Source organism: Protobothrops mucrosquamatus, unplaced genomic scaffold, assembly GCF_001527695.2.
Source record: "Protobothrops mucrosquamatus isolate PMUCROS unplaced genomic scaffold, P.Mucros_1.0 scaffold229, whole genome shotgun sequence".
Classification (NCBI taxonomy): Eukaryota; Metazoa; Chordata; class Lepidosauria; order Squamata; family Viperidae; genus Protobothrops; species Protobothrops mucrosquamatus.
The window spans coordinates 20,449-30,833 of record NW_015386580.1 but is presented as its reverse complement, the minus strand read 5'-3'; the positions used below and the strand labels follow the sequence as shown (position 1 = coordinate 30,833).

The 10,385-nt window shown below is 38.7% G+C and overlaps 1 protein-coding gene across 1 annotated transcript in view; it reads right to left on the bottom strand.

Annotated features, from left to right (window-relative positions):
- CPXM2 (carboxypeptidase X, M14 family member 2) overlaps nt 1-9,397 on the bottom strand; it is a 96,420-nt gene extending 87,023 nt beyond the window's left edge. The window contains exon 1 of the mRNA XM_015814223.2: nt 9,033-9,397. Within this exon, the coding sequence (XP_015669709.2) occupies nt 9,033-9,366 (334 nt within the window). The 5' untranslated portion in view covers nt 9,367-9,397. The remainder of the gene's footprint in view (nt 1-9,032) is intronic.
- Between the last annotated feature and the right edge of the window lie 988 nt (nt 9,398-10,385).

The window sequence follows — 10,385 nt, the reverse complement described above, 5'->3', positions numbered from 1 at the left end:
AGCTCCCACCCAATCAGCTCCAACCCCACTGGCAGTTAAAAGGAAGAAACAGCTGCGATCACACACCACTCTTAGAAGCACAAAGCTGAAGACACCAGCCTGAAGATGACGAATGTGACTTCGTCGAAACGTCGCCAAGGTACTTTTAATTCTACGCGGGAGAAAACCCGAATAACTAAAGACCTACATACAAACACCCACGAAAACCTCAGAAAACATATATATATATATATAAATTTCTTTTTCTGACAAAGAGTTAAAGAATTAAATCGGGAGACTAAGATGGCCATTTCTAGCTTGTTATAGGAAAAACAATTTGTTTCAAGAAATTTGTTTCAAGAAATTGACAAGTGAAATAGGCAAACCATGAACCAGGTTGTTGCTTGGCAATTTCAAAAAGCGGTATAGAAATGATTAACCTGTAGTCCTGAAATCGATACATTTCTTAATCTAATTTCATAGAGGCCTTTATCTAATTACAAATCATTGCATGAGAGTTTATTTTAAACTGTTTGTAAAACTACTTATCTTTTCCTTCTAGGCTGCTGGTCAAGAGAGTTTCCCTGGAGGAGTGACTCTAAGGTGGCAGCAATGGCCAAAGGACTTTTACATGGATATATACCCATTTCCAGAGCAGGAGGCATTGGTCACTCATGCCCTAATTACCTTGTGATTGGACTGTTGCAATGCAGCCTCTGTGAGGCTGTTCTTGAATGATATTTAGAAGCTTCCATTGGTTCCAAATGCAACAGCCCATGCAGTTACAGGCAATACACTCATATAACACTGCTACTTTATGAGTGGCATTGGTTCCCAGTAGGCTTCTGGATGCAATTCAAGGCACCTAATGTAGTACAAGGCCTGGTTACTAATGAGACTACCTGTTCTGTCTCAGGTTGAAGACACACACACTTCCAGGCACAATTTCTAAGGAACTAAGCAGATAACAGTAGACAAGATCGTAAATCTAGTCCTGTGCAAAAGTAGCTTGCCTGGATAAGCTCTTTTGAAGTTCAAGCAGCAATAGAACAGTCCAAATTCATTGCAGGATTCAAAGTGCCAAGTCAGTTAGTTAGTTAGCCAGTCCAATAGTCAAGGGTATATAGTAGTAAGTAAACCCAGGAACTGGAGTTCATGAACTAAGATTCCAATTGATTGTTTTCAATAAAAACTGAAGGCAAAGCAGCTACATAAATATGACTGTAGCCAGCTGGCTGCAATTACTCAGGCATCAACCTTTGCCTAGTGAGAAGCCTCATGGCCTGGCATTGCTCACTTATCACTGCATGCATGGCTCTGTGGCGTGGAGGTTTTCCCTCATCATCTGACTGCTCCAGCTGATCAGGAATGTTTGGGATTCCTCAGCCTCCTCAGATGTATCATGGCTTGAAGTTTCCAAAGGTTGACAATCCACAGACTCAGCTGGCACAAGATAGTCAAAATCAGACTCAGAGTCTGAATCTGAATTGTGACCCATAAGCCTGTCCCTTGTGGTTTCTACCTGTTCCACTAGAGTCAGCTTAGTGGCCCTTCTCCCACTCTCTTAGATGAAATGATGTCACCTGATGGATGGTAGAAAGCATGCCTTCTCTGTCATGTTGCCTCCATTATGGATCTCAACCTCCCTCCAGAGATTTGTTAACCAAAATGTTAACAAAGCCTGAGTTTGTGGGTACATCATGTTGGCATGGGATTTTTTTTATAGTGCCTCAAGTTGTTTTTAATTGATGTGTATATTATATATTATATTTTCTTAAACACTGAGGATTCTACAGGTAGTATTCAACAATTGAGCCCAAAATTTCAGGTTGCTAAGCAAGACATTTATTAAGACATTTGTTTTGCCCCATTTTATGGTTTTTCTTGCCACAATTGTTAAATGAATCATTACAGTTGTTAAGTTAGTAACATAGTTTGTTAAGTCCTGGGAATAATGGCACTTGAGACGACTCATCTTCAACAAGTCTTTATTGTTTGCTCCACTCTACGAACATGGTCTCGTCTCCGTGCGTCCGGAGATAAATATGGGAGACTAGGGGCCCGTTCAAGTTGGTTAGTACTCCGCCCGAAAAGGGCGGAACGCGTACGCGTGTTCCGGCCGCGGCGAGTCAGACCAGGGCCCGTCGAAGACGTTTACGGGCCCTGAGAAGCAACGTCCCGAGCCTGCAAGATGCAGGCTCAGGACACAACACAGTTGTTAAGTGCATCTGGCTTCCCCATTGATCGTGCTTGTCAGAAGGTCGCAAAAGGGGATCACATGACCCTGGGGCACTGCAACCGTCATAACTATGAGTCACTTGCCAAGCATCTGAATTTTGATCACATGATCATGGAGATACTGCAATGGTCGTAAGTATGAAAAATGGCCATGAGTCACTTTTTTCAGTGCCATTGTAACTTTGAACAGTCACTAAATGAACTGTTGTAAGTTGAGGACTACCTGCAGTAGTATTTGAGTAGCTATATAAATATGTTGTGTCAGAAAACAAAAGAACGTGTATCAGGAGAGAAGGTATATCCTGATGTCTTTTGATTTTGGCCTTCTCCCCAGACTACATTCTCTGGAAATGAGGCCTCTAATGGAAAAGATTACCCAGGAGATATGATGCAGCCAGACAAGATAAAAGATATTTTCTAAATAGGATGTGGCATACTGTATTTTGTACACTAAGTAATGTGTGCTCCTTTCTATGGAGGCTTCCCATTCTAAATGATAAAGATAATACTCAACATACAGTATGACCAACATAATCAACATAATGATACTTCAAAATTACATGACCTCCGAAAGGATGCTTTTCCCAGGGCTGTTTTAAAATGTTGCCCTCCCCACACACATATTCACACAGCAATCACATGACATTATGGGCACTTGGCAATTGGCTCACATTTACAATTGGTTGCAGCATCCCAACATCATGTAAACATGATTTGAGATGGGTTTTTTTATCAGTTTATAGTGTTTTTTAGCAGTTTACAGCAAAAAAGGTCTATTCAGGAGAATGGTTTTGCTTAACAATATGTCAGTCACTTAACAGCTACTTTAAAAACTATCAAAAAATCAGATCCAGTCATATGGGTGCCATGTCCCCAACAACGTATGACTGAAATACCTGTCCCAACTGTGACTGTAAAACAAGCGCTCCCTGTCCTTTAAAATGCACATTGTTTTACCTCAAATGGAAGGGTTTTGTTGTCACACAGCATAACAAACAGAAAACTAAGGATGCCATTTAGTCTGGTCTCCATATATATTCCCTAAGACTGTCTCTTGACATTCACCATTCTTCTTCTCTCAGGTGGCCTGCAGATGTCCTGAGACAGCATTTCTCAGTATTCCCAGTTGGTGCAGCCTAATTTGGGGGGGGGGGAGGAGGGTTGGCATGTGTACACAAGACCTATTGTTTATTGTTCTATAAAAATTTCAATTATGGCTTTCCAGGGGGCTGAAAAAATTAGTAACATCATGTCATTTGAAATGCCTTTTGTGGATGCGGAAGGTAATATTATGGAGGGGAAAAACATTTGGCATGGAGGCATTGTAGAATAAAAAATGTTCCCTTAAATGAAATACATCTGGCAATGCAGGCTAGATATTTTCGTCCTAGGCTTACTTGGATGGAAACCATAGTATTCATCCTATGCAATCTTTATCTGCCAAGAAAATCTTTATATAAAAGCCAAAGACAGTCTGTTGTGCTTGGGTAGTTCTCTGATCAGAATTCTATAAGGAATGGAGGGCAAGGAATCTCTTGGCACATTTACAAACTTGAGTCCTCAGATGCAGCTGGACTATGTTTCTCATCATCTCCTACTAGCAAAGCTAATGGTCACAACAATATGAGCTAGGGCATTGTATAAAGCTGTACATATAAGTGTCTATGGAGATTCTCAGTCATCCAGGTCATGGTTGTCCCAAAGGTGCTTTTTCAAGAGGCAACTGGACTTTCTTGTTTTTCTTTGAAGATGTTTCACTTCTCATCCAAGAAGCTTCTTCAGAACTGAGGAAGCTTCGTGGATGAAAAGCAAAACGTCTTCAAAGAAGAACAAGAAAGTCACGTTGCCTCTTAAAAAAGCAGCTTTGGGACTTTACATCTAAGGAATTTATCATGTGAAATGTATGTATCAGTAGATGTATGTCATTTATTATATGTAAACGTAAACCTTTTAATTGGTGGCCCCATATCAGCAGCTATTCCCACATCCTGTATAAATCAGGCTGAGAAATGATGTAGTTCAGACTTAGGCAACTTGGTGGCTTCCAGATGTGTCAACTTCTTTCCCATTCAGCAATGTAGCATCTGGCAACTGGGATTTAGGAGATATTGCCTAAATATGTATAAAGCCTTTCATGTACCATCATCTCAATAATCCTTCCCATAATCCTATGACGCATATCAAGCAGATGTTCTCCAGATGTTTGGGTCTATAGCTTCCACAGTCCCCTAGCACTCTTCATGCTAAATGAGAAGGGAATTAAAATTCAACATATCTGGAAAGCACCAGCATGCCTACTTATGAAATATGTCACTGCTAGGCCTGATTTATAGAGGATGTGGGAATAGTTGCTCATACAGACCCACCAGTTGAAAGCTTATTGGGCCTATGTTTGCAGACAATAAATGTCATTTATCCATTGATGCACACATTTCATACGATATCTTCCATATGTTCATAACCTGATGCAAAACCTAGCTCTCAGGCAGTTGATATTAAAAAAAAAAAAACAATGATGAGCATCAGGCCACTAAGATAAAAATATGAAATTCATTTTTCCATTGCACTTTAAAACACTCATCCTCTAGACTTGATTAGCAGGTAGTGTTTTTTCAACATTGTTAATCAGGCCCACACTCTCAGTGACCTACCAGAAGAGTACTTTTTAACCTGCTTGTTCCATTCCTCCCTGGTCTTTTTTCCAGTCAGCGGGAAGGAAATAAATCTTTTTCCAAAACATTTCACAGACCTTGCTGGAGCACCTCCCCCCCCAATGAAGTCAGCCAGCAGCAGGTTCAACAAACTTTGAAAAAGCCTGGAGAACAATTAAATTTTTTAAAAAAGAGGATTGTTTGTATTCATTCTTTGGTGAACAGTAGAGGGAATGGGACGAAATGAGTCCTTTATTTTTCTTTTTTAAAGAATACCTAATAGTTATTTTACCAGGTGTCAAGAAGAGAATGAATACTTTTTCTTTTCTTCTTAAAGGCATGGAAGAGTGCACATGTACTGTATGAGAGGGTTAGAGACAGAGAATGTGCAAGCAAGTCAATGTGGATTGGAGTTATGAAAATGATTCTGGCAAATCATATTGGTGTAAATCTCATTCATCAGTTCTCCTTCTCGTAGGCCTCGGATATGTTAGGACAGGCTGACAATCTACCACTCATGGGCTACATCCCATTTGCAGCAACACCATACCCCACTCTGCAGCAACACAACACCTTGCACTTATAATTGTTTGCAAAACAATTATAAAAGTTCAGGTAAAAACAGAAATGTTGGCCTCTCATTTCCATTTCCACCCTTAACCTCCCACACCCATCCTCAAAATGGCTTAGAATTGTGCCATCAATATTATATCATTTTGTCACCAAATTTCAGCAGTTTGATTCAGACTCCATTTGGTAAGTTGGAAGTTTCTTTAATGTGTGAATGGGAAGGGTTTCCTTCTAGAACCAGCAGTGTGGTGCAGCTGCCAAAAAAGCCAAAGCAGTCCTAGGTTGCATCAACAGAGGGATAATATCAGGATCATGTGAAGTGTTAGCACCACTAACCTTACCAAAAGTGTGGTCTTTTGGTAAGACCACACTTAGGAATATTGAACTTAGTTTTGGTCACCATGATACAAAAAAAAATGTTGAACTCTAGGAAAAAGTGCAGAGAAGAGCAACAAAGATGATTAGGGGACTGGAGGCTAGCATATGAAGAATGGTTGCAGGAACTGGTATATCTAGTTTAACAAAGAGAAGGATGAGGGGTGACATGATAGCAGTCTTCCAACATTTGAGAGTCTGTCATAGAGAAGAGGGGGTCAACTTCTCCAAAGCACTTGAGGGCAGGACAAGAAGTAACAGATGGAAATTTATTAAGGAGAGATCCTGAATGGTATAGGATCACCTGCTTGAACAGACGATTGGACTAGAAGACCTCCAAGGTCCCTTCCAAGTCTGTTATTCTGTATTCAGATACTTGCATTCCTGCTTGTAACTCTCAGCACCAAAAAAAAGAGAGGGGGAAAACCTAACTAAGAAATAATAAAAAAAAACCAATGGGAAACCCAGTCTTTGCTGCAACTTCACCAACTTTTCCATGATGTCACTTGCAGCACTCTATCTCCCTACTGAAAAATGGCCCCTGATCTTTTGAAACTTGGTCATGCATGTTTTAGGAGAATCCAAGTTTCCCCGCCTCCATCCTGCAGCCTTTTATATCCTTGGCTAAAATGCTTGCCAAATCTTCCTTTTAATTCTAATCCCATAAAGCAGATAAAAATTCTGTGGTTCATGAAATTATTTTCAAAAGCCTTCTGCAAGTAATCAAGTCAAGCCTTTGGCAAGACTGCTACTTTCCTCCCTTAGCAGCTTACTTTGGAAAAAGAAACAGAGGGAGAGAAGAAAGAAGAGCTGATCTATTATTTAGCTTGCCCATTATCAGCATGGGGCTCCAAAAAGAAAAATTGCAGACCTCTACAAATATTAAAAGGAGGCCAGCTATCCAAAGTTCTTTAGCCAAGAGGCTTCCAAGACTTGGAAAAATAGTCATGGCCATGACACTCATACCAATATGGCAGCCCTCATTCCCTATTCAACCAATGACTGGCACCAACTTGTTGGTCATTCAGATTTCTTGCCACTCCGATGCTGAACAAACTTGTTGCAATTGACAAGATTAATGTTGACAGACTTTGGGGAAAGCTGCTATTTCTGATTATTGCTCTTTCTGATTATTGTGTAACATAACCAATACTATGTAAGCAGGAAGCTGCTCTTTTGGCTTTGTTTTGGATGTGAGTAAATTAAATTTCCCATCACAATAAATTTCTTGTTCAACAGAAAGGAAAGAAAAGCAAAACTTGTCCATTTCTTATGTGCATGGTGTCTGTAACAGCTGCATTTAAGATTTCCATCTTTATTGGAGTACACTAATCATAAATGAGCATTCCATGTAAGTAGCTGTAACTTTCTGACTATTATAAATTTTAATCCACTTCTGATTCAAAGCAAACAAATGATGGGTAACAGCTGTCAAACAAAGGACAAATCATATGTTCCTAATTCTTATCCCTTAGCTTTGGTTCATTCCAGCATAGACCCATCGGATCACTTGCAACAAACACCTAATTAATTCAACATGCATTTAACCCCATAAAGCTAAAAAGAAATGGAGGGCATTTTTAATGTTTGCCTCTTGAATTATCTTCTTTAGCCTTTAATCTACTGTTTTTCTTGAATATTACCTTACAGAAATGGACCATTAACCCTACATCTAAAACCATAGGTTTCAATTATGATTAATTGTTGCTCATCTACGTGGTTCTCCACTTTTATGCCTTCATTTAAAGAATATTTCTAGGCTTGCTCTGAAATTGCTTGTCCAGAGGAATCTACCCAAACAATCAACGCAACAGCTTTTCTGAAATCACCTATGCACAAAGTAATTATTTCCTGAAGATGCTGCACAGTAAGGAATGGCAGCATTCCCATTGCTTATACTAAGATCCATGGCTGCTATGCTGCTAGGCCAATAGATGCACCACTTAAGGGTAGCAGAAATGCTTTTTATATTTCTGTCTAAAACAGCATATTAATATGTCCAGTTTTCAGCTAGAGACATGGATCTGAGGCAGCAAGTGTAATTTGTAGTTCCATTTCCAGCAGCCCAAAGCTTCATGCTGAGATGAGACTAATCCAACAAGACACCATTTCAAGATGTAATTGTTATGTAACAGTGCATGACGTGCCAACACATTCCAAGAGTCCTACAGTGCCAGAGTATTGTGCCAATTGTCAGAATTTAAGCATGTTGTTCAGGAACAAAATCAAAGAAAAGTGTAAGGAGTAATACAGTAAAACACTTACACTCACATTGTTATGCCTCCAAGCAAGGGGCCTTTTCAAACGTTGATGGGAGGAAATTCATTCAATTATTTTTGTTCGATATATTATTTTTACTATTTGACACATGTGTGGATGTATATGACAGCTTTCATGATGCATTACAAATGTTATGTTCTTATTGCTGTCTTATACACACATTGTATTGTTTGTTGTTAGAAAGAAAAGACTTAACATCCTTTTTACAGGAAAGAATACATTAACAAAGAACAACATTAATATAAAAATGTATTTTCAAAACAATAAAACCAGAAGCTGAAAAAAGTCAGAACCAAATATTGTACTTCAGCTGCTTTAGTACACTGTAGCAACATAAGGACTTAAAAATTTAAAGGTCATTATATAGAAAGAGTGATGATGATGATATATTTGCTAAAATCAGAGTTGAATGTTCAAACTCCTTTGGATTGCGATCTTTTATTTTGAATTTGTTTGTTTTTCATTTTGCAAAGTTGAATTTTATCTAATGAAACGATCCATTTGGGGGCAATATTTCATATGAAACAAGACAAAATCCACATGTTGTTCCAGAAATAAATTTCAGATCCTTCCTTCCATATGAATTTAACAATAAAACTTAGTTCATTTGTATAACTATATTAAACAAAAAGTCAGATGTCATCTGCAATTAAGAAAAGGAAACTGGGTACAGAGAAAAAGTTTTTTGAAAACATTTAAGTGAAGAGAACCCAAGAAAGAATGGAAGCAAGGCTATGTCTTCCTAAAAGAGTAGAGAGAATTAAATTTAGGTTTTGAGATAAACTACCTTGTAAACATAATAGCTGCTTTTAGTAACAAATTGTTTAATTTACTTGCAATACAGGCTGCATTGTGTATGGGTTTATGCTTATTGGGAAGCAGAGCTCCCTTGAGACCCATCTAGAATCTTAAAATTTGAAAGTGAAGGAAGAAAGTTACCTGGTGGCGTTTCCAGAGTTGATTTATCCTTTCTTGGTTTGATAATTTTCTTCGATTTGAATTCTTTCTTGCCTGGTTTGAATTTTGGAGATTCCTCTATTTCTGCAGAAGGTTTCAAGTCTTTTTCTCTTGGTTGCTCTGTGAAAGGTGACAACTCCTCATTGGGATCAGGATAAGAATAATAATGATTCCTATTGATGATTTCTTGTAGATAATAGTCCTGGTCCTCCATGGGAAGAGCCCACGTGATAAAGCCAAGCAGTACCAGATAACAAAAAACAAGGTAGAAGCGAAGAAAAGATATCTTCTTGACAATGGGAATCATTTTCCTCATGTTTATATTGAGCTAAAACAATGTAGCCCTGCAGTTTTCCAGACTAAATTTAAGTGGAAAGACAGATAAAAGCAAATGAGGAGAGAGAGAGAAAAGAAAGAAAGAAAGAAAGAAAGAAAGAAAGAAAGAAAGAAAGAAAGAAAGAAAGAAAGAAAAAAGAGAAAAAGAGAAAAAGAAAGAAAGAACTTATTTGCTAGTGAAATCCAAGATGAAGAGTAAAGCTGGTGTTAGAGCTTCTGCTTGGGAATAGTTTGTAAAAGTTGCAACTAATGAAATAGGAGTGTGGAGTGGAAGCAGAGGGAGGAGGAAACAGCTTCAGTTCATGTGATCAACAGAGCTTAAGAGTCAAACACATATGCAGGCATATAGGAAAAGAGACATACTTGACAGGTGTGATTTTTCCATTCCAAGCTTTTTTACAGAGATTGTTTTTCTCCTCCCTTTTGTCCTCCTACTCCCCATTAAATATTGAATTCAACTCATGGCTCCTAAGACTCTGTGTCTTTGAATGCTGCTATAATACTGAGTCTGGACATTGTTTATTCAATAAAGTAGGGGATGGGCAGAAAGTGAGTTGGCCACAAGCCTTGGTATCCAATTCCTTTTAAAAATTACATCCTTTGTCTTGCCCGGATTGTGTACACTGTAATGTGTTTAGATGAAACTGTAGAAGAAAGGAAAAAATGTTTTCTCCTCTGGTGCAGCCGGAATCCTCAGCAGAACATGAAGGGTGCATTCTTGTTCTAGAAAACAGGAAAGCAGACTCATGAAAATGCCTATTATTCTTCAAGCATTTGATAGAAAACAGGTGCAGATCATCAACAGCACAGAAAAGTGGTATTTTTCATTTGTACAGTCTGTCCCTTTAACATCTGAGAGAGACTAATATTGTGTCTGTGCCCACAATAAACAGAGAATAAGCACTATTGCTTTTTAGTAGAAATGCATAGGAGCATATTGTAAAGGCTCCCCAAAGTGCAACCCTACCTCACTGCGATGGGGGGTGGTAGTGAACAGTA